The 24,274-nt window shown below is 49.1% G+C and overlaps 2 protein-coding genes across 2 annotated transcripts; one reads left to right on the forward strand and one right to left on the reverse strand.

Annotated features, from left to right (window-relative positions):
• Positions 1-2,194: 2,194 nt before the first annotated feature.
• On the reverse strand, positions 2,195-13,040 carry LOC132836731 (small ribosomal subunit protein uS12m-like). The gene is made up of 3 exons (XM_060856154.1): positions 12,988-13,040; positions 7,225-7,319; positions 2,195-2,696 (listed from the first exon to the last, which is right to left on the reverse strand). Exons 2-3 carry the CDS (start codon positions 7,271-7,273, stop codon positions 2,260-2,262), a joined length of 486 nt encoding a protein of 161 aa, XP_060712137.1. The 5' UTR covers positions 7,274-7,319; positions 12,988-13,040; the 3' UTR covers positions 2,195-2,259.
• A 738-nt stretch (positions 13,041-13,778) lies between these two features.
• On the forward strand, positions 13,779-18,277 carry LOC132836613 (E3 SUMO-protein ligase ZBED1-like). Its single transcript, XM_060856005.1, has 3 exons — positions 13,779-14,045; positions 14,697-14,835; positions 16,278-18,277. The coding sequence occupies exons 1-3, from the start codon at positions 13,779-13,781 to the stop codon at positions 18,275-18,277; spliced, it is 2,406 nt and encodes an 801-aa protein (XP_060711988.1).
• Positions 18,278-24,274: the final 5,997 nt, after the last annotated feature.

The following is a 24,274-nucleotide window of genomic DNA, read 5'->3' on the forward strand; positions in this document are numbered from 1 at the left end:
TCCCCACCAGTACTGTACCCCAGCATTATACAGACCTGTCCCCACCAGTACTGTACTCCAGTGCTATTGTGGCAGACCTGTCCCCACCAGTACTGTACTCGAGTTTATACAGTGACAGACCTACCTCCATCCGTACTGCACCCCAGTGTATTACAGTGACAGACTTGCCCCAGTCAGTACTATACCCATGTTATAGTGACAGACATGTCCCCATTAGTACTGTAGCCCAGTGTGATATAGCGACAGACCTGTCCCCATCAGTACTGTACCCAGGTGCTATACAGTGACAGACCTGTCCCCACCAGTACTGTACCCGTGTTATAGTCACAGACCTGTCCCCACCAGTACTGTACCCCAGTGTTATACAGAGACAGATCTGTCCCCACCAGTACTGTACCCCGGTGCTATACAGTGACAGATCTGTCCCCACCAGTACTGTACTCGGGTTTATACAGTGATAGACCTACCTCCATCAGTACTGTACCTGTTATACAGTGATAGACCTACCTCCATCAGTACTGTACCTGTTATACAGTGACAGACCTACCTCCATCCGTACTGCACCCCAGTGTATTACAGTGACAGACTTGCCCCAGTCAGTACTATACCCATGTTATAGTGACAGACCTGTCCTCGTCAGTACTGTACCCCAGTATTATAGTGACAGACATGTCCCCATTAGTACTGTAGCCTAGTGTGATATAGCGACAGGCCTGTCCCCATCAGTACTGTACCCCAGTGCTATACAGTGACAGACCTGTCCCCACCAGTACTGTACCCCAGTGCTATACAGTGACAGACCTGTCCCCACCAGTACTGTACCCTAGTGTTATACAGGGACAGACCTGTCCCCACCAGTACTGTACCCCAGTGTTATACAGAGACAGACCTGTCCCCACCAGTACTGTACCCCGGTGCTATACAGGGACAGACCTGTCCCCACCAGTACTGTACCCCAGTGTTATACAGAGACAGACCTATCCCCACTAGTACTGTACCCCGGTGCTATACAGGGACAGACCTGTCCCCACCAGTACCGTACCCCAGTGTTATACAGAGACAGACCTGTCCCCACTAGTACTGTACCCCGGTGCTATACAGTGACAGACCTATCCCCACCAGTACTGTACCCGTGTTAAACAGTGACAGACCTGTCCCCACCAGTACTGTACCCCAGTGTTATACAGAGACAGACCTATCCCCACCAGTACTGTACCCGTGTTATACAGTGACAGACCTGTCCCCACCAGTACTGTACTCATGTTATACAGGGACACATCTGTACCCTAATGTTATACAGTGACAGACCTGTGCCCACAGTATTGTACCCCACTGTTATGCATATCCTTCTCCACTATTGATGTATAACTCAGTGTTAAAGGAGCAGATATATTATCTAGTGTATTTCATAGCAGTGTGAAGTGAATTAAAGTCTTGCATGGGAGTGCACCATTACATAACGGAGTACCCTTTAATCAGTAGACTGGTGTTCCACACCTAACAGTCGCTGCCCTGTCCCAGGGATAGGGTGGACTCCTGCTGAACAGTTCTAGCTTACCAGGACTTCACTATCACTTCCTCAAAGGATGAGGGGCAACGTGATAGAAGTTTACAAAATTATGAGAGGCATGGATAATTCCTGTATCTTTCCCAAGGTATAAATGTTCGTTACTAGGGAGATGGGTTTAAGTTAAAAGAGGATTAGTTTAAAGATACAAGTAGCAAGTTTGTTTTACAGAGAGTGATAAGTGCCTAGATTGTGCTGCCAGAAGATGTGGTGGAGACAGTACAATACTGATGGTTAACGGGAATCCTGACATACATGAATAGGCAGGGAATACAGGGATAAGGATCACAGAGGAAAAGTTTAGTTTCGGCACAGTCTTGATGGGCCGAAGGGCCTGTTCCCGTGCTATACAGTTCTTTATTACAGCAGAACCCAAACAGAAATTTCCTGACTTCAATTCCTCAACAGATGTGTAGTTGAGGTTTTCACGGGGAATTCTAAACTTCTCAGTGCTCCTCAGGAAAGGTGACCAGGAACACACTCTTAACCCAACCCCATGGGACTGAGGCTAACTAGTGATGTCCATCCACATAAGGAGCAACGGATTTGGAGTATGACAGGGTACGTTAATCTCATCAGGGTGTGTGGATCATGAGGAATTGTGAAAGAAAACAGTCCCGCTAAACGTGGAGGAACCACACAACTTTAATGACAGGCTTGCAGTTCTGAATACTGTGTCAGTGTGAAAGTCTTTACTTTTTCTTTTGGACGTGTGCACAGTCATACTTCCCGCGCACAACTTTTAACTTGACACCCGGGAGGTCCTGTGTCCTTCCCCCCTCCACCAGCACGATGTTGTGTTCCTGGAGATTGTGGCCCTCCCCGGGGATGAAGACGATCACTTCCTTCCCGTTACTCAGGCGGACACGGGCACACTTGCGGTTGGCCGAGTTTGGCTTCTTGGGTTTGCGGATCATGGTCTTCAGCACCACCCCTTTCAGCTGTGGCCGGCCAAAGGTGGGCCCCAGCTTGTGGGGGGCACGCTTGGGTTTGCCCATTTTGTGCATCTGGTTGAGGGTGGCCATGGTGCGTCTGTTGTGCTGGCAAGCCGGAGAGGGCAATGTCACTCCTGCTGGGAAAGCTCGCTGAAGGAAGGAAGCCGGTGACAAGCCGATCAGTCTCGCTGCCCCTAGAGGGAAACATAGGAACATTTATGGTGAGGAATTATATTGTAACTGCAGCACAATAACTGGCAACACCACATACCATTTATTGGATGGCAATTCTCTCAAAACCACTTTAACAGCCACTTCCAAACCCACAGCCACTTCCATCCAGAAGGACATAGGCAGCAGATCCATAGGAACACCATCCTGCAAGTTCCCCACCAAGCCCCTCACCATCCTGACTTAGAAATGTATCACTAATCCTTCACTGTCACTGGGTCAAAGTCTGGGCACTCCCTCCCTAACAGTACTATTGGGTGTGCCAAATCTCTCAGATTACAGCAATTCAAGGTGGGCAGCTCAATGGCAATGAGGGACAAGGAATTAATGCTGGTTTTGTCAGTAAGGGTCACATTGCATGAACGAATCTAGAAAAATTGGAAACAGGCTGCTTTTCCAACAATGCTCTGCCTATGCTTGCACACCACATTAACCACCTACTGTCTATACTGCATCTCCGTCTGGAACACGGGATAATTTCATAGAACAGAACACACCACACAAACCACCACCTGTCTATACCGCATCTCCGACTAGAACACGGGACTAGAACTCCAGCCCAGGCAGCATCCTGGTAAATCTCCAATGCACCCTCTCTAAAGCTTCCGCATCCTTCCTATAATGAGGCAACCAGAACTGAACACAATATCCCATGTGAGGTCTAACCAGGGCTCTAGAGAGCTGCAGCATAACCTCGCAGCTCTTAAATTCAATTCCCCTGCTGAGGAAAGCCAACACACCGTACACTTCTTAACAACCCTATCAACCTGGGCAGCAACTTTGAGTGATCTATGCACATGGACTCCAAGATCCCTCTGTTCCTCCACACTGCCAAGAATCCTGACTTTAACCCTGTAATCTGCATTCAAATTCGACTTTCCAAAATGAATCACTTCACACTTTTCCAGGTTGAACTCCATCTGCCACATCTCAGCCCAGCTCTGCATCCTGTCAATGCCCCACTGCAACCCACAACAGCCCTCCACACTATCCACAACTCCACCAACCTTCTTGTCACCAGCAATCTTACTAACCCAGCCTTCCGCTTCCTCATCCAACTCATTTATAAGAATCACAAAGAGCAGGGGTCCCAAAACAGATCTCAGCAAAACACCACTGGTCACTGAGCTCCAGGCTGAATATTTTCCATCTACCACCACCTTCTGTCTTCTATGGACCAGCCAATTCTGTATCCAGACAGCCAGATATCCCTGTATCCCGTGCCTCCTTACTTTCTGAATGAGCAAACCGTAGACAGCCTTATCAAACAGCTTGCTAAAATTCACGTACACCACATCCACTGCTCTACCTTCATCAACCTGTTTTGTCACATCCTTAGAGAATTCAATAAGGCCTGTGTTGCATGACCTGCCCCTCACAAAGCCATGCTGACTGTCTCTGATCAAACTATGCTTTTCCAAATAATCGTAAATCTTATCTCTCATCTTTTAATAATAATTTAAAATGACCTTAATTAGCCACTATTCTCAACACAATTTATTCTATTTGTGATATTGATTACTGGGATTCACACCGACAGGAGAGAGATACTAGTGTAGGAACGAATCTATTTACAGATTACTCAGGTTCCTCTCCATTCCACATACTCATCCATTCCTCAACAGGTGAAACCTACAAATGGCATCAGATGGTGGCAGACTTAACAAGAGAACTTTGCTCTTTTGACCCACTCTGGACATCCAAAGGTACTTTACTACTCGTGAAGAAGCTTCTTAGGTAATTGTATGAGGGACAGATCAGGTATGAGGGACAGATCAGGTATGAGGGACAGATCAGGTATGACAACGTAAATATGGAAGAGCACGTGAATGATCATGGAGTAAGGTTCCTTCCACTCTGATACAGCAGAGGACTGAGAGTAGCAGCAGACTGTTGGCAGTATGGTTTGAGGTGATGATGCAACTTCTCATATCTCAGGGGGTGAGATGGAGTTTGTAACAGAGAATGGGAATGTCTTGCAGATGGCCTTGGAACAAATGGTTGAGGTGCAGTAGTTAGCACTGCTGCCTCCCAGCACCAGGGACCTGGGTTCGATTCCACCCTCAGGCGACTGTCTGTGGAGTTTCACATTCTCTCCGTGTTTGCGTGGATTTTCTCCCTACTGTCCAAAGATGTGTAGGTTAGGAGGATTGGCCAAGAGAAATTGCCCATAGTATTTCAGGAGATATAGGCTAGGTGCATTAGCCATGGGAAAATGTAGTTACAGGGAAAAGGTTGGGGAATGGGTCTTAGAGGGATGCTCTTCAGAGGGTCAATGTGGACCAAATGGCCTGTTTCCACACTGTAGAGATTCTGTGACTGGGCAGAGGCACAACAGTATGAAGTGCTCTGCTCCAAACTAGTGCTTGGACAGGCAAACTGCTTTAACGTCTGTGACACGACCTGAGTCTGAGAGTTCAGGAACATTTTGCACCCCCTTGACACAGAGAGATGATAGAGAAAGGAGGTTGGTCAACTGTACGAAAGATTGGGAAACACTGAAACTGATTAACCAGTGCTAAATCTCAGAATGGTTACAGGGAAAGAGGGCATTTGGCCTATTCAGTTTGAGCTGGCTGTCTTGGGGGAGGAGACTCACTGAGTGCCACTCCATTACCTTTCTCCATTCTTCCTTTTCAGATAACGATAAATTCCCTGTTGAAAGCCTCAAGTGAAAGTGCCTTTTCAGCAGAGCTTCTGGCAGTGCTTGCTACACACAATGCTACCATTGCTTCTTTTGTCAAATGTTCCAATCCCCAATGCACACATAACAAATTCCTCATAATAGCGATATTCTCATTCTAATTATTCTCTCCCTTATTTCTGCTGATAGACCCGATTCCTGTGTTCCACAAATAGGATCTCTGTTCAACAGGTATTTGTACTTACTAAAGTTTTCCTCTTTTCCAACTAAATGATTATCTTTTTCCTGTGTGAATACTGATGAAAAACAATGTTGTCGAGGATAATACGGAGATACAAGCTATTAGAGTAGACAGGATTGAGGTTCATAAGGAGGAAGTGTTAGCAATTTGGGAAAGTGTGAAAACAGATAAGTCCCCTGGGCCGGATGGGATTTATCCTAGGGTTCTCCGGGAAGTCAGGGAGGAAACTACAATGCCTTTGGCTTTGATCTTTTTGTCGCATTGTCTACAGAAATACTGGAAGATGGCAGAAGACTGGAGGATGGCAAATGTTCTCCCCTTGTTCAAGAAGGAGACTGAAGACAACCCTGGTAATTATAGACTAGTCAGCCTTACCTCAGTTGTGAGTAAAGTGTTGGAAAGTGTTAGAAGAAATAGGGTTTATAATCATCTGGAAAGGAATGATTTGATTAGGGACAATCAACACAGTTTTATGAAGAGTAGGTCGTGCCTCACAAACCTTTTTGCACAAAATATGGAGGCATGGGATTGAGGGTGATGGGAAATGTTTATCCTGGAGTTCAGTTATTAGTGGTATACCGCAAGGATCTGTTTTGGGGCCACTGCTGTGTGTCATTTTTATAATTGACCTGGACGAGGGCGTAGAAGATGGGTTAGTAAATTTGCGGATGACACTAAAGTCGGTGAAGTTGTGGACAGTGCGGAAAGATGTTGCAGGTTACAGAGGGGCAGAGGTGGGCTGAGAGTGGCAAATGGAGTTTAATGTGGAAAAGTGTGAGGTGATTCTCTTTGGAAAGAGTAACAGGAAAACAGTGTACTGGACTAATGGTAAATTCTTGGTAGTATGGTTGAACAGAGATCTTAGTGTCCATGTGCATAGACCCCTGAAAGTTGCCACCCGGTTGATAGGGTTGTTAACAAGGCATTTGGGGTGTTAGCTTTTATTGGTAGAGGGATCGTGTTTCAGAGTCATAAGGTCATACTGCAACTGTACAAAACTCTGCGTACAGTTCTGGTCAGCACATTATAGGAAGGATGTGGAAGCATTGAAAAGGGTGCAGAGGAGATTTACCAGGATGTTGACTGGTATGGAGGGAAGGTCTTACGAGAAAAGGCTGAGGGACTGGAGGTTATTTTCATTAGAGAGAAGGTTAAGAAGTGACTTAATAGAAGCAAACAAGATGATCAGAGGATGAGATAGGGTAAATTGTGAGAACCCTTTTCCTCGGATAGTGATAGCTAGCATGAGGGGACAAAACTTTAAACTGAGGGGTAATAGACATAGGACAGATGTCAGAGGTGGGTCCTTTACTCAGAGGGCATGGAATGCCCTGCCTGCAACAGTAGTAGACTCACCAACTCTATTGGCATTTAAATGGTCATTGGATAAATATATGGATGATAATGGAATAGTGTAGGTTAGATGGGCTTCAGATCGGTTTCACAAGTCAGCGTAACATCGAGGGCCAAAGGGCCTGTACTGCACTGTAATGTTCTATGTGACACTCACTTGCTGTATAAGATCACCAAGCACTACCCAATATCTCTCCTCCAGAGCCCAAAGATAGTCAAATGTAACGAATTCCAACACAAATAAAACTCTTACCCAAAGTCAACGATGACATCCAGCTTCTCATCACTCCTGTGGAGAACATCTCTTCAGGTTTGTCTACACCAAGGGGGGCTGAGCAGCGGTCAGTCCTAATAATGAAAACAAATAAGTGGGACTTCAGTTGTGTGCAGCATTTGGGGAAGTTGGGATTGACTTACTTAGAGGAATAATAATAGGAGATTTGAAAGGTGTTCAAAATCATAAACAACTTTGAGTGACAAGGAGACAGTTTCCTTTGACAGGAGAGTCAGTAACCAGAGGGACAAAGATATAAGGTTAAAAAAAGAACCAGATAGTTGGAATAGATGAGAATTTCTTTTAGTGCAATGAGTTGTTGTAATCTGGGACATGTTTCTGAAAGTCTGTTGGATGCAGATTCAGTAATAACGTCCTAGGTGGGCATCGCGAGCTGGGTCATCCCTAGTTGCCCCTTGAGGTGTTGGTGAACTGCCTTCTTAGCTGCTGCAGTCCATGTGCTATAATTCATCCAACAATGCCATTAGGGAGGGAGTTAAAGGATTGGGACCCAGCAACACTGAAGGAACAGCAATATATTTCCAGTACGAGATGGTGAGAGGTTTGAAGGGGAATTTGCAGGGCACTGTCTCCCCATGTATCTGCTGCCCTTGTCCTGCTAGGTTGAAGTGTTCCTGGGTTTGGAAGTTGCTGTCTAAGGAGCCTTGGTGAATTTCTGCAGCATATCTTGTAGATGGCACATACTGCTGCTACAAGTGTTGGCATGGAGGGAATGGATGTTGAGACTGGTGACAATTTATATTCCTGATTACACTTGATTTTAGGAAACCTTTCAGCTGATGCAGGACATGAGGAGACTGGGGGGTCAATTTCACCAAGGCATTGACTCTGAAGGTGGAACGTCTTGGTAGCATCCTTTGCAGAGAAAAGAGGGACACAATTAATGTAAATATTTAGAACCAAGATACAGCATGGAAACAAACCTGCAGGCCAACCTATCCATCCCAACTATGTTCCCAAACTAACTAGTCCCACCAGTCTGCGCTTTGCCCATATCCCTTCAAACATTTCTTATTCATGAACTTATCCAAATGTCCTTTAAACATTGTAACTGTACCCACATCCACCACTCCCTTTGGACATTAATTTCACACACAAACCACTCTGTGTAAAAGACTTGCCCCTCGTGTCTTTTTTTAAAATCTTTGTCCTCAGATCTTAAAAATATGCCCCCAGTCGTGAAGTCCCCACCCTAGGGAAAAGACAATTGGCATTCATCTTTATCCATACCCCTAATGATTTTATAAACCTAATGTAACCTCTCAACCTCAAAACAGTCTTAGCCTATCAATGCCTTTTCTTCACCAGTACCTTAGACCCACTACCCCCACCTGCCAACCAAACTATTGCATAAATGCTGTCCCCTCCGCACTTCAGCTCTGATGAAGAGTCATCTAGATATGAAACGTTATGTTGCTCTCCCTCCCTACAGATGTTGCCTGATCTGCTGTAATCTCCAACATTTGTTGTTTTTAGTTCAGATTCCAGCATTTACAGTAATTTGCTCCCAGCCTCTCCTTATATCTCAAACCCTCCATACCCAGCAACATCCTGTAAGTCTCTTCTCAACCCTCTCCAGCTCTGAAGAGTCATCTAGACTTGAAACGTTAAGTTTGCTCTCTCCCCAGAGATGCTGCCTGACCCGCTGTGATCTCCAGCTGAACCACATCATTCCTGTAACAGGGAGACCACGACCACACACACACACTACTCCAGTGTCTCTCTCAGATTAACTCCCTCTTGCCTGAGAAGGTGGGGTAAGCCCCCACAGCCAGTCGTCTCCTCCCCCCCAGGCCAGGCTCGCCCACACACCCACGGCCCTTACCCCTACCCCCAGACCCACCCCCCACACCCTCTTTACCCCCATCCTCCACACCCTCACCCTCCACACCCCCAACCCCTCCACACCCTCTACCCCCATCCCCCACACCCTCACCCTCTATACCCCCATCCCCTACACCCACACCCTCTATACCCCCATCCCCCACACCCTCTATACCCCCATCCCCCACACCCTCTATACCCCCATCCCCACACCCTCTATACCCCCATCCCCACACCCTCTATACCCCCATCCCCCACACCCTCTATACCCCCATCCCCCACACCCTCTATACCCCCATCCCCCACACCCTCTTTACCCCCATCCCCCACACCCTCACCCTCTATACCCGCATCCCCCACACCCTCACCCTCAATACCCCCATCCCCCACACACTCACCCTCTATACCCCCATCCCCCACACCCTCTATACCCCCATCCCCCACACCCTCTACCCCCATCCCCCACACCCTCACCCTCTATACCCCCATCCCCCACACCCTCACCCTCTATACCCCCATCCCCCACACCCTCTATACCCCCATCCCCCACACCCTCACCGTCTATACCCCCATCCCCCACACCCTCTATACCCCCATCCCCCACACCCTCTTTACCCCCATCCCCCACACCCTCACCCTCTATACCCGCATCCCCCACACCCTCACCCTCAATACCCCCATCCCCCACACACTCACCCTCTATACCCCCATCCCCCACACCCTCTCTATACCCCCATCCCCCACACCCTCTACCCCCATCCCCCACACCCTCACCCTCTATACCCCCATCCCCCACACACCTCACCCTCTATACCCCCATCCCCCACACCCTCACCCTCTATACCCCCATCCCCCACACCCTCTATACCCCCATCCCCCACACCCTCACCCTCTATACCCCCATCCCCCACACCCTCTATACCCCCATCCCCCACACCCTCTATACCCCCATCCCCCACACCCTCTATACCCCCCTCCCCCACACCCTCTACCCCCATCCCCCACACCCTCAATACCCCCATCCCCCACACCCTCACCCTCTATACCCCCATCCCCTCACCCTCTATACCCCCATTCCCCACACCCTCTATACCCCCATCCCCCACACCCTCACCCTCTATACCCCCATCCCCCACACCCTCTATACCCCCATCCCCCACACCCTCTATACCCCCATCCCCCACACCCTCTACCCCATCCCCCACACCCTCACCCTCTATACCCCCATCCCCCACACCCTCTATACCCCCATCCCCCACACCCTCTACCCCCATCCCCCACACCCTCACCCTCTATACCCCCATCCCCCACACCCTCACCCTCTATACCCCCATCCCCTCACCCTCTATACCCCCATCCCCCACACCCTCTACCCCCATCCCCCACACCCTCTACCCCCATCCCCCACACCCTCACCCTCTATACCCCCATCCCCCACACCCTCTATACCCCCATCCCCCACACCCTCTATACCCCCACACCCTCTACCCCCATCCCCCACACCCTCTACCCCCCCATCCCCCACACCCTCACCCTCTATACCCCCATCCCCCACACCCTCTATACCCCCATCCCCCACACCCTCACCCTCTATACCCCCATCCCCCACACCCTCTATACCCCCATCCCCCACACCCTCTATACCCCCATCCCCCACACCCTCTATACCCCCATCCCCCACACCCTCTACCCCCATCCCCCACACCCTCACCCTCTATACCCCCATCCCCCACACCCTCTATACCCCCATCCCCCACACCCTCTACCCCCATCCCCCACACCCTCACCCTCTATACCCCCATCCCCCACACCCTCTATACCCACATCCCCCACACCCTCTATACCCCCATCCCCCACACCCTCTATACCCCCATCCCCCACACCCTCTACCCCCATCCCCCACACCCTCACCCTCTATACCCCCATCCCCCACACCCTCTATACCCCCATCCCCCACACCCTCTACCCCCATCCCCCACACCCTCACCCTCTATACCCCCATCCCCCACACCCTCACCCTCTATACCCCCATCCCCTCACCCTCTATACCCCCATTCCCCACACCCTCTATACCCCCATCCCCCACACCCTCTACCCCCATCCCCCACACCCTCACCCTCTATACCCCCATCCCCCACACCCTCTATACCCCCATCCCCCACACCCTCTATACCCCCACACCCTCTACCCCCCATCCCCCACACCCTCTACCCCCATCCCCCACACCCTCACCCTCTATACCCCCATCCCCCACACCCTCTATACCCCCATCCCCCACACCCTCTATACCCCCATCCCCCACACCCTCTATACCCCCATCCCCCACACCCTCACCCTCTATACCCCCATCCCCCACACCCTCTATACCCCCATCCCCCACACCCTCTATACCCCCAACCCCCACACCCTCTATACCCCCATCCCCCACACCCTCTACCCCCATCCCCCACACCCTCACCCTCTATACCCCCATCCCCCACACCCTCTATACCCCCATCCCCCACACCCTCTACCCCCATCCCCCACACCCTCACCCTCTATACCCCCATCCCCCACACCCTCTACCCCCATCCCCCACACCCTCACCCTCTATACCCCCACCCCCCACACCCTCTATACCCCCACCCCCCACACCCTCACCCTCTATACCCCCATCCCCCACACCCTCTATACCCCCATCCCCCACACCCTCTACCCCCATCCCCCACACCCTCACCCTCTATACCCCCATCCCCCACACCCTCTATACCCCCATCCCCCACACCCTCTATACCCCCATCCCCCACACCCTCTATACCCCCATCCCCCACACCCTCTATACCCCCATCCCCCACACCCTCACCCTCTATACCCCCATCCCCCACACCCTCTATACCCCCATCCCCCACACCCTCTATACCCCCATCCCCCACACCCTCTTTACCCCCATCCCCCACACCCTCTTTACCCCCATCCCCCACACCCTCTTTACCCCCATCCCCCACACCCTCTATACCCCCATCCCCTCTATACCCCCATCCCCCACACCCTCACCCTCTATACCCCCATCCCCCACACCCTCTACCCCCATCCCCCACACCCTCACCCTCTATACCCCCACCCCCCACACCCTCACCCTCTATACCCCCATCCCCCTCACCCTCTATACCCCCATCCCCCACACCCTCACCCTCTATACCCCCATCCCCCACACCCTCTACCCCCATCCCCCACACCCTCACCCTCTATACCCCCACCCCCCACACCCTCACCCTCTATCCCCCATCCCCCTCACCCTCTATCCCCCATCCCCCACACCCTCACCCTCTATACCCCCATCCCTCTCACCCTCTATCCCCCATCCCCCTCACCCTCTATACCCCCATCCCCCACACCCTCTACCCCCATCCCCCTCACCCTCTATACCCCCATCCCCCACACCCTCTATACCCCCATCCCCCACACCCTCTATACCCCCATCCCCCACACCCTCACCCTCTATACCCCCATCCCCCACACCCTCTTTACCCCCATCCCCCACACCCTCTACACCCCCTAACCCCTCTACCCCCGACCACCGCACCCCCATCCTCTGTCCCTATTCCCCCCCCGGGTCACTCGGTGATTCTGGACAATGGGGGAGGGGAGGGCGGAGGATTCTGCCCACAAACTGTCACCCTCTCAGTGATTCCCGGGGGTGGGGGTGGGGGGGGGGGGCGAGGACAGCTCCCCCTCCGGGCCCCGCTGCCGGGGGAGAAGCCGGGGGCTCGATTTAGGCTCCGAGCGGAGCTAGGCCGCGTTACCATGGGGACGGGGCGGGAGGCCGCAGCCAGAGAGCGATGATCAACAACCGGTAATTGTCGGTAATAACGGTCAATAATCGGTAATAATGATCGATAATCGGTAAACGACAATAACCCGCATCCCCGGTGAATCGGCAGCAACGGCTTCCGGGTCAATGGCTGCGCTTCCGGTTCGTTTCCTTGGCAACAGGAGGATGGAGAGAATGTGAGAGAGTGAGAGGGGGAGGAATGTCAGAGGGGGAGGTGGGTGGATGGATGGATGGATGAGGCAGAAATGTCTGAGGAGGATGGAAATGTTGGGGAAAGGAGCAGGATGGGGGGAAGGTGGGATGGAGGAATGGGAGAGGAGGAGGGTGATGGAGGAATGGCGCAGATGGAGGGGGAGGGGAAATATTGGCAAGGAGACATGATGACCAGTACTGGACCGAGCAAAGAAAAACACTGGGGGAGGTTTGATGGAGGATGAGTTGGCTTGGTCGGTTAACCTCGGTACCCCAAGGGGTTGGCTTGGTCGGTTAACCTCGGAACCCCAAGGGTTGGCTTGGTCGGTTAACCTCGGTACCCCAAGGGGTTGGCTTGGTCGGTTAACCTCGGTACCCCAAGGGGTTGGCTTGGTCGGTTAACCTCGGAACCCCAAGGGTTGGCTTGGTCGGTTAACCTCGGTACCCCAAGGGGTTGGCTTGGTCGGTTAACCTCGGTACCCCAAGGGGTTGGCTTGGTCGGTTAACCTCGGTACCCCAAGGGGTTGGCTTGGTCGGTTAACCTCGGTACCCCAGGACTTGGCTTGGTCAGTTGGCTTCAGTATTCCTGGTGTTGGGTTGGTCAGTTGAGAAGGAATCATTTCATGAGTCTTCTTGTTTAATTGCAGTCAGGCCTGCGCCGATGTGGAGTCACAGATGCAGCGGGATGGCCCATGCCAGTGATGTCTGGAAATACGTAACCAGGAGAGATGATAAAACAGTTGTGTGCAACATCTGCAGGAAGGAGCTGGTCATTTCCGGCAGTGCCACTGTCCTCCGATTACACCTGGAGAGGAACCACCACGTTCACTTTACAGAGGAGGCTGACCACAATAAACTGCAGGGAGACTCCAGGACCGAGCGGATCCCTGGTATTCTGTCCACTAAGGACAGGGTTCCTAAAATCACACAGCTGATTGGGATAGACAATCCTGTGAGTGATTGCTCTCAGATTAAATATCAGAATTTGGAATTACAATGTTGGCTTCGTCTCGGTAGATTTACATGATCTCTCTCTGAATTAGATTTACCCATCTCATCAATCTGTGGTTGACATTAATATTCTCTTAATTTGGTCTTGTTACATTTTGCTTTATGACCTCCTGTGAAGCCTTGTGGATGGTTTATTATGTCAAGGTGTAGATTTGTACGCATTATTATTGTTTATCTTTTCCCTTCTGTAGTTTCCCACAAGTTGGCTTCTCCATACAAACACGTGTTCAACCCCTCATTCGCTCATGTGCTTTCCCTCCCAACTTCTCTCCCCAAGAGCCTGCCATTTGACTAACTCTCCCTCTGATCCTCCTAATCCCCCAAATCCTTCCACTCCAAAGTTACTCCTTCTTTGTCCCCACCCTCACCAAATCTCTCCTCCCTCCTTCTCCTCCGCAAACTCTATTTCCTTCTGTCCAGCCTCCTGAAAATTATTTCTGGCTGAGTTTGTGTAGCCTCCCCACTGAACCTTCCCATCCATGCCCACACTCACCCTCCCTCCCTCCCAAACCCACTGGCCTCCATGTGCCCTCTTCTCATCAGAGGACAGTGTTTGAAAAAACTATTCCTGTTGTTCCTTCATCCTCTCAAGGCAACCCTGACAACGCACAGCAGCAGCAGCAGGATATCGGAGATGCTCCGAGAGTGTGCAGCTCAATTGGAGACAGAAGAAGACCAGGAAATCTATCCCTTTGCTGGAATTGGTGAATCCTGTACTGCATTAGCTGAAGGTACAGTCACAGTGTAACGTGGAGCATTTGAATATCCACTAACTCTGTCAGTAACTCCAACCTGTCTCAAGGGGCTCTATATCCGAGGCTTGCTGGCAATAAGCCTTGAAAAATATTTTTCACAATGGACAATTGCAAAACAAATTCTTCCAGGACCTAATGCAAAGTAACAGGTTTCTTAGGTAAAAGGACATTGGAGAGGACAGGAAAATGGACTTGAAGCCCGAGATCAGCCATGATTGTGTTGAATGTTAGAGCAGAGTGGACTTGATGGGATGAATGGTCTACTCCTGGTCCTATTGTTTGTGTTCATTTTCTGTTAAGTGTCTGTGCTGCACTGACCAGGGCGTGTGCTCCACAAGTCAGTGACTACTCTGCTGGCCTGACCCCCCGGCTGGAGACCTGCTCCCATGCCCCTCATCTCTAGCCAGAACTTGAACCACCCGACTCGAGGCCAGAGACCTGCAGCCACGGGCAAAAGCCTGCACTCTGAGGACCAGGCTTGGCCCCTGCTCGGTCAGTGATCTGCTGTTATTCTGTTTGTTGGCTATTGATGTCAGTTTGATGAGGCAGGGTCAGCACCTTTGAACAGAGAAAGCAAATCGACAGAGCAGTAGCTGTCTGTGGGCCAACCATGGCAGCGAGTAGCTGCAAATCCCAATCCAGTCGATCTGCTATGACCAGTCAATGGGGTGGTGACCCTGACTGTGCTGGGCAGCAGCAGCTGAGGACGAGTGAAGGGGAGAACCCTGCAAACAGCACAGGAATAGAATTTGCCATCTCTCTGTGATCATTTGCGGTCAGCTGCACAATATTAATGTGGTATTCTGGATACAGTGCCTGGGAGGCTGGTGGGAGTAAATGTAATAGTCATATCCTTCAAAAGAAATTAGGATAAATGCCTGAAGTGGGAATATTTGCAGGGCGATAGGGGAAGGACAAAAAAGTGGGATTCATTGAATAGATCTTTCAATGAGACAGCACAGACATAATGGGCCAAATGGTCTCATTTTTGAAACACTGAACATGCTGGAGCCCTTTTCTGTAGCAAGGTGAGGGGACTTGGCTAAAGGTCTTTAAGATGATGAAGAGATTTGATCGAGAAGACCAAGCACAAATCTAACTCCACAAGTGAGTTAAAATAAAAACAAAAGAGCTGGAAAACTCAGCAAGTCTGGCAGCTTCTGTAGGGAGAGAAACAGAGTTAACATTTTGAATCCACTGTGACTTCTTCAGAACTGAAGGGGTTTGGAAAATTTGTGATTTTCTTTTAATGCTGTGGATGGGCTTAAGGGTGGGGTCAGGAGGAGGAGTGAGTGGAATAGATCCACCATGGAACAGGTGGGCTAAACGGCCTGTTTCTAGGCTGGAAATTCCAGGCTGTGACCTCACTTTATAAACCAGCCGTTAGGATGCCGTGATTGTTTTTCTGTCATGTGCAGATGAACTCTCCATGGTCCTGCGATCTTATCACCTGGCCAGAGATGGGAGTGTGGGCTCCCGAAGGAGGAAGGAAACTGAGCTAAACTTCACACATGCCTCACCGGTGAGCTGCCAAGAGAAGTCGCAAACGTGGGACTTCTTCAAGAAGTTGAACGAGCGTTGTGTGGAGTGCAGCCTCTGCCGAAAGCAGCTGTGCTACCACAACAGCGCGACCAGTCTGCGGGAGCACCTGAGGCGCAAGCACAACCTCAGTGAGCTAGACCTTCGCCAGTCGCAGGATGAGGGCTCTTCCTCCTCAGAGTCCATGGGCCAGGAACCTGAAGTGAAGAAGAACAAGCCCGTGAGCATCTCTGAACTGGTCCTGCACGATGCCAAGGCATGCCCTGAGAAAAGAGAGGAGGTGATCAGCAATCTGATCCTGGGTATGGTTTTTCGAGATCTTCAGCCAATCTCTGTCGTCAACAACGAGGGCTTTAAAAGGCTGCTTGGTTTTCTGGAGCCAAGCTATAAAATCCCGTCGAGCATGCATTTAACCGGAAGCCTGAGACACAAATATGCCTTTGCCAAGTTACAGCTGGAGCACTACCTACACTCTGTCCCCTCTCTGACTCTCTCCACTGACACCTGGACTTCACAGGGCAAGCAGACCTACCTCACTGTTGTGGGGCACTTCATTGACTGTCGCTGGCGCTTGGCACGCTGCGTTCTCAAGACGATCCCCCAGTACAACCCAGCACCGGATTACATCGGTGAGCTGCTCTACTCCATCATCAGTGAGTTTGGGGTCTCCTGCAAGACTGTGAACTCGGTGCTGCACGATAGTGCAGGCAGCCTGATGAGCAGCTCCCGCCTGCTGCAGGAGCGCTTTGGCTGGTCCAGTCTGTGCTGTGCTGGCCGCATGCTGCAGCTGTGCATTAAACTGGGACTGCAAGTGGAACAGGTACAGCACACGCTGAGTGTTGCCAGGCGCATCGTCAACCACTTTGTTCACAGCGCCCATGCAAATGCGGAGCTCAGCACCAAGCTGGCAGAGATGAACAAAGAGAGGCTGGTGTTGGTCATGGACACTGCTACCCGCTGGAGCAGCACCTTTGACATGTGCGAGAGGCTGTTGGAATTGCGATGGGCAGTGAGCATGGTGCTGGAAGAGGATCGAACTGGGCACATGACTGTTCAGAATCTGTCTGACCACCAGTGGAAACTTCTGCAGGATCTGCTGCCTGTGCTGAAGACTCTCAAAGTAGCATCATCTTTCCTCAGTGAAGAGCACAATGCTTCTGTGTCCTCCTTGTTCCCGTGTCTTCACGGGGTGATGACAGCTCTCATGCAGCACCATGGTGACCCAGGCTGTATCGTTAGGGCAGTGAGTACAAAGATCAGGACGGAGATCGCTAAGCGCTGGCGTCTCCCTGACGACGACGAGATGATGGACAGCCCAGCCATCGTGGCGTCCTTTTTAGATCCTCGGTTCAAGGATCTTCGCTTTCTGAGTGCAGACACACGCGACAAGGTCCACAACAAGGTGAAGAACATGCTGTCCAGCGCTGTGACCAGCTCTCGGTCCCGTTCATCCAGCTCCTCCTCAGACGAGCACAGTGTCACAGACCACCAACAAGGCAGCAAGCAACGTAGTCGCAAGGCAGGGCGCAGACCCAGCCAGTGTGAGTATGACCTCCTGTTTGGGGAAGATCCCATTGAGCGGATGCCAGAGATTCATCAGCAGCTGGAGAGCTACCTGGCCGAGCCCCTGCGGAAACGCAACACCAATCCCTTTGATTGGTGGAAGAATAATGAGCATCGGTTCCCGGCGGTAGCCAACCTGGCTAAACAGTACCTGGCCATTCCTGCCACCTCTGTCTCTGCTACTAGAGCTTTCTTCTGTTCCAGCAGCGTTCCAGACCAGACCAGGTCAGCTCTGTTGCCAGATGACATTGATCAGATACTGTTCCTGCACAAAAACTTTGATTATATTGAGTCAGTGAAGAGATACAGACAGTGAGGCGCCATCTGTTTGTGGACCCGAGCTTCCTGCAGACGTTCAAGGACAGATTTCATTTCTCATCGTCGTCCGTCGTTGTCAACGTTTCCTGGGGTTCCTTCGAATCATCCGCCGACTGGCTCGTCTCATAAGACGTGGATGCAGACATAAGTCCCTCCAAGGCATTGTGGCTGACCTGATCACCCTTAATTTCACTTTCCTGACATTTTCCCCAACACCCTTGGTTCCTTTTTAATGGTTAGTGTACTCCAGACTAAGATAGAGAGACTTTTATTGACCTAGCCTTGACAGCTGTCTGCAGTGAAGAATTCCACACATTCACCATCCTTAGAAAGAGGAAATTCCTCCTCCTCTCTGGTTCAGATGGCTGGCCGTTTTTGTTCTGAGATTATACGCCTGGTCTGAGACTCTCCAACAAGGGAAAAACAACCTTTTCCACATCTACCCTGTCAAGCCCCCTAACAGTATTATTTTTCAATGAGGTCGTCTCTCGGTGCTTCCAAACTCCAACCTACAGGCCCAACCTACTCAACCTTCTCCTCCATAAGAAAAGCCGTCTGTACACAAGATTGTCTCCTTCGGTACTGACTGTCAATGATCTTCAATTTCTTCCAGCTCCAACAACCCTTTCAGTAATGTACCAGGACTTCATATGTGAACCGTGGCAGTGATTGTTGCCAGGCAGATCAACTAAGGCAGCCATCACAGCGGAGGCCAATCTTCTCCTCCTGAGATCTGTGAATATTGACAGGGGATATTGGAAACCAGGGCTTTTTTGCGCTCCCTGACAAAAAGGAGATTTGAATTCCTGACCCCCAACTCACCCAGGGTGTGTTTAGAAATGGGCTCCATTAGGGTAAAAGGATTCTCAATCAGAAACCCCTTTAATATCTGTTTAATTAGGTTTTTAGTGTCTGTGGCCCTTGGTGAAGGAACTGGAAGAACCTACGTTTTTGTAATCCTTTATCACCTCCTTGGGCCTTTACAAGTGCTTTAAAGCCGTAGTAGAGTTTTTATTTTCCAGAGGAAGTGGTGGAGGCTGGTACAATTACAGCATTTAAAAGATATCTGGATGGGGACATGAATAGGAAGGGTTTGGAGGGATATGGGCCAAATGCTGGCATATGGGACTCAATTAGGTTAGAATATCGATGAGCTGAAAATGTGTTGCTGGAAAAGCGCAGCAGGTCAGGCAGCATCCAAGGATTGGAAATTCGACGTTTCGGGCATAAGCCCTTCATCAGGACGGACATTCCTGATGAAGGGCTTATGCCCAAAACGTCGAATTTCCTATTCCTTGGATGCTGCCTGACCTGCTGCGCTTTTCCAGCAACACATTTTCAGCTCTGATCTCCAGCATCTGCAGACCTCACTTTCTCCTAGAATATGGATGAGTACGTTTCTATGACTCTAAGTGTTCTAATGTGTAAAAGCAGTGTAATCCAGCCAGTGGGAGTGTATAGCAAGACCTCATATGCAGCGTTACCTGGCCACACGAATCAGAATTTAAAACCTCAAGCTTATAACTAAACCAGAGATCCAGTTTGACTATTGCAGTGTTCAATGATTTCCTAACACGACACACTCTGATCCCGTCAGCTTTCCTGCGACACTCATTGCCTGACTCTCGCTGAGCAAGCACCTTTTTGATTTTTTACAAAAGGCCCGCTTCAGGAGAACATTAGGAGCCCCTGCCTTTGCCCAGACTGTCGAAAGATGGACCTCGTAACCCAGGAGCTGGCAGCAGCTGGCAGCGGTAATGGGCTAGTGGAGAGGATAGAATCAAATAGACCGAATGGTCAGTCCCAGACTGAATCAGAGTGTGCTCCTGGGGGGAGGAGGAGGTGCAAAGGGAACAAAAGGTTGAAATTTGAAAAGAGCTGCTTGTAAAATGGACACTGACTGTAGTGTCCCAAACCGAAGGAGGGTAGTTAACTGTCTCCTTGTTCTCCATACATTTCTGTTTCAGGAAACTGGAGAGGAACTGCAAAAGGAAGTCATGGCCAGCTAGCTTCCACAGAGTTCCACGAGTTATTTGCTGTTATTTGCATGATGAATATACAAACACCAGATTATACCCTCCCTTTGTGATTCCGTGAACTCTGTGTTGCTTCAAAGATGTGCTGGAGTGGGCAGCGGAGTATGATTCAGACAGGCAAACTGTAGGTTAACCCTGTTCCATGTAATTTAACTCCTAACCTGTCATCCCATGGATTTTGCTTGTTCTTTCGTGGGATGTGGGCTTCGCTGGCAGGTTCATTATTTGTTGTCCATCCCTAGTTTCCCTTACACTGAATGGCTTGCTCGACCATTTCAGAGGGCAGTTAAGAGTCAACCACATCGCTGTTGTCTGGAGTCACATGTAGAGTGGACCAGGTAAGGTTGGCCGATTTCCTTCTCGTACAGCCGAATGGGTTTTAGGATGTATGTCCAGACTTTAAATTCATTGTAAAATTGTTTTGCTCCCGCAGACAAAGTGGGAATGCTAGAATTTGGAAATGTTTTGAGGAAGTGGTCAGGACATTGGGATGCTTAAAAAAAAACTGGACTGTCCTGACAAAACTGAAACATTTACTCATCCTGTAAAATTGTTGTTGTGCCAATTATTTTCAATCAATGGAAACAGATTCTCCTTGTGTACTCTTGTTAAAAACTGAATGTTCCTATTAAATCTTTCTGTAACCTTTTCTACTTGAAGAAAAGCTAAGGAGGTTCTCTAGCCCTTTCAAACGGCTAAAATATTCCTTTCACCTCTGGTGTTGCACAAGGTAATGTCCCCAAAAGGTTAATGTTGGAGACTGCATTAAGCTGCACCCAATCTGAAATATCATGCAGTCTTGATTGGAGAATCAGGAGCCCAGCTCTAGATGCTGATGGTGTCAGACATGTTAGTCCTGGCTCCTGTCATGTCTCACTAACCAATGTAACTAGTACCTATTGCTATCATGTAATAAACCACGTTTTGTTGTTAATTAAAGTGCCACTTGTTTTGAAGACTCACTAGTTATTGAGACATCATCGGGTCAATGGACGTAATATCGAAACAGGGATTGGTGGTAACATTCTGTCCCAACCATTAACTGGTAAGTGGTTGGTTCCACAAGTACACAACATGGTGATCAGAGTTATGATCATTATTTAATTGCTTCAAAGTAATACTGGTGAGGAAAAACAGCCATTTTCTACTGGAGGAAAACTTTTCAGCTGACAAGTGAGTTTACCACTTTAAGAACATTGTTACTTTTAAGAATAGTCAGCCAGCCAGCAGCTACAAGCGCTTGAAGCAGACAGCAGAACTCTTGAAAGGAACAGCAGCGTAACTGCAGTAATCCACACTAAAAGCTTTATCTCCAAGCCGGTGGGAGATGCAGGAAAGGGCTATTAAAAGAATAAAAAGACAAACCACACTGGGCAGCTCCTGAACCTTTAGAGATGAAGGATCTGTCGGAGGAATCCTGATCCGAGATTTGGCTGGGAACTCCAGAAACAAAGTTAAATGCAGCTGTGGGCAAAGGATTGAGCTGGGAAGGATAGTGGTTTCAAAAAAAACTGGACCGTCCTGTCAAAAGTGGGGCATCTAGTCATCCTGTAAAATCATTGACCAAATATTTTCAATCAGTATCCTCTGGTTATTGAGCTCTCAGTGAGTGTCACCACCATCATGAGAGCACACCACAACTACACCATCAGGAACATTGTAGAACACATTTTATACAGGAACATTTCAAACATTTTGAAAATAGAGTCTGACAAGAAGGTAGAAGAAATTTTAAACTGTATTAACAACAGGAGATCTCAAATTTAAACCACAGAGTTGATGGGAAGATTTATCAAGGCTACCGACCACAGATGTTTATTTATAAAATCGGACGCAGCGTGAAGTATCGTGTATCAGGTGTGAAAGGGAGGAAAGCATCCATTTCATCTGCGAAGGACCAGATTAGCTCCACCTCATCCCCAAAGGGCAGGGAAAGCTCCTGCTTTGATTGTAAAAGGACAGGCAATCCCTCAGTCAGCAGTACAGGCATACACTATTGCTATTTAAAAGGATTGAAACTGTTAATAAAAGAAAATAGTAAAGTATTGCTATAATGATGTAAAATCTTGGAAACAATGGATGTAGGTTTGCTCACTCAGCTGGAAGGTTCGCTTTCATCCTGGAAGCAAGCACAGCATGGCATTGTTGTTACACAAAAATTTTAAAACTTTACTGTATATACTGCAAACTTAAAATGGCTTTAAAGTCATAGGAATAAATTACCATGTTAAGAAGGAATAGCAAAGACCTAATACTACCTCTTAGATCAGGTGTCAGAGATGGGCCAAACGGAATACAGGATTGGAAAACAATTCTTAAGACACAGAATTGCTTCAAAATTTAATGCTAAAACTCTAGCTGAACAAGTAAATGCACTCTTCTATGCAGCAGGGCTTATAATGGAAGCCATCATAAAACACCAAAATGTAAAGGGAAACACAGATACTTTTGAAAAAGTGTCAGCAGACTTTGATAATTCTTTTATTGTGAGAACAAATACATTTTTTGAAAGCACAAGATTTAACCAAGGACTTTAGTGACCAAGGAAATCCACAGTTAACTGTGTTCATGCCCTCTATGATTAATGGAAAGCTGTGACTATGGAGGTTTGAAATCAGAATTCATAAGATTTATTGGCCGTGGGCGGCACAGTGGCACAGTGGTTAGCACTGTTGTCTCACAGCGCCTGAGACCCGGGTTCAATTCCCGACTCAGGCGACTGACTGTGTGGAGTTTGCACGTTCTCCCCGTGTCTGCGTGGGTTTCCTCCGGGTGCTCCGGTTTCCTCCCACAGTCTAAAGATGTGCAGGTCAGGTGAATTGGCTATGCTAAATTGCCCGTAGTGTTTGGTAAGGGGTAAATGTGGGGGTATGGGTGGGTTGCGCTTCGGCGGGTCAGTGTGGACTTGTTGGGCCGAAGGGCCTGTTTCCACACTGTAAGTAATCTAATCTAATCTTAAAAAAAATTGATGAATCTTTGTCAGATTTATTACAAGACAAAGAAGACTTGACTTTGGAGAAAGTAAATCAAATTATGCTTGAGGCAGAAACCAGGAAGGAGTTGGACAACCTTTTCATAGGAAAGGCTTCATCCATTTTATAAAATTCTCTTTCACAGGATTAAAATTTTAGGAAGGTTGGATTCATCAGTTGCCGGCCCACTGATGGCTCGTCAGTCCAACAATGACTTGCAGGTTGTCCCTACAACAAGTGCAGAAGAAGATGTAGTCCGCGTTGGAACCTATTGGATAAGCCTTTTTTTTATGCTGGCTCTTTTAGTGTCAAAGTATCTGCAGCACTCCTGATGTAGAAACTTTAGGCATCACAATCGATGGCTTGCAGTTCCCATTGCCACGCAGATAGGGGTTCCTTCAGGGAATCCTTGAACATGAGCACAGGATTCCTATGTTCTATTACCAGCAGTCAGCTCTCCATATAGCATGAATTTGGGCAGATAACTTTATAGTTTATAAACACTGTAAAGACACATGTGACAAACCAACACAAGGCCAAACAATGGAAACTAACAGTGTCAGCATTGTAGAATAACAAAGCCACACAGGCAGTGCCCAGCTATGAGGGGGAAATGGTAATCAATAAAGAACTGTAGGTCACTTCTGGACAATGTGCAGACAGACACAGCTTTAAAACAGGAAAAGGACAAATGCTTATTCATACAAAGATGATATGAGGGAACTATCATCATTGGAAAAGATGCCTGAGGCGTTCTTGGGAAAATTGGTCATCCCGTCAACTTGAGTTTAATAGAACTTGCTTACGTGAATGGGTATCTCATTGATTTTAAGCTTGATGCAAGACTGAGTGTTTGAATAAATGGCTGAATAAATCAAAGTTACAACCCAAGGATGGTATAACATGCTGAAGGTGGAATAACATCTCGAGATATACCATAAATAACTGCAACAGAAAGAGTTTGAGAGTTGAAGCTCCTGTTATACC

Source organism: Hemiscyllium ocellatum, chromosome 47, assembly GCF_020745735.1.
Source record: "Hemiscyllium ocellatum isolate sHemOce1 chromosome 47, sHemOce1.pat.X.cur, whole genome shotgun sequence".
NCBI classification, from domain to species: domain Eukaryota; kingdom Metazoa; phylum Chordata; class Chondrichthyes; order Orectolobiformes; family Hemiscylliidae; genus Hemiscyllium; species Hemiscyllium ocellatum.

Coding starts and splice junctions, on each gene's coding strand:
- LOC132836731 (XM_060856154.1), bottom strand. CDS start 7,273: ATGTTCTCCACAGGAGTGATGAGAAGCTGGATGTCATCGTTGACTTTG. Junction 2,697..7,224: donor GATGTCATCGTTGACTTTGG/GTAAGAGTTTTA, acceptor GTTTCCCTCTAG/GGGCAGCGAGACTGATCGGC.
- LOC132836613 (XM_060856005.1), top strand. CDS start 13,779: ATGGCCCATGCCAGTGATGTCTGGAAATACGTAACCAGGAGAGATGAT. Junction 14,046..14,696: donor TGATTGGGATAGACAATCCT/GTGAGTGATTGC, acceptor CATCCTCTCAAG/GCAACCCTGACAACGCACAG. Junction 14,836..16,277: donor CTGTACTGCATTAGCTGAAG/GTACAGTCACAG, acceptor TGTCATGTGCAG/ATGAACTCTCCATGGTCCTG.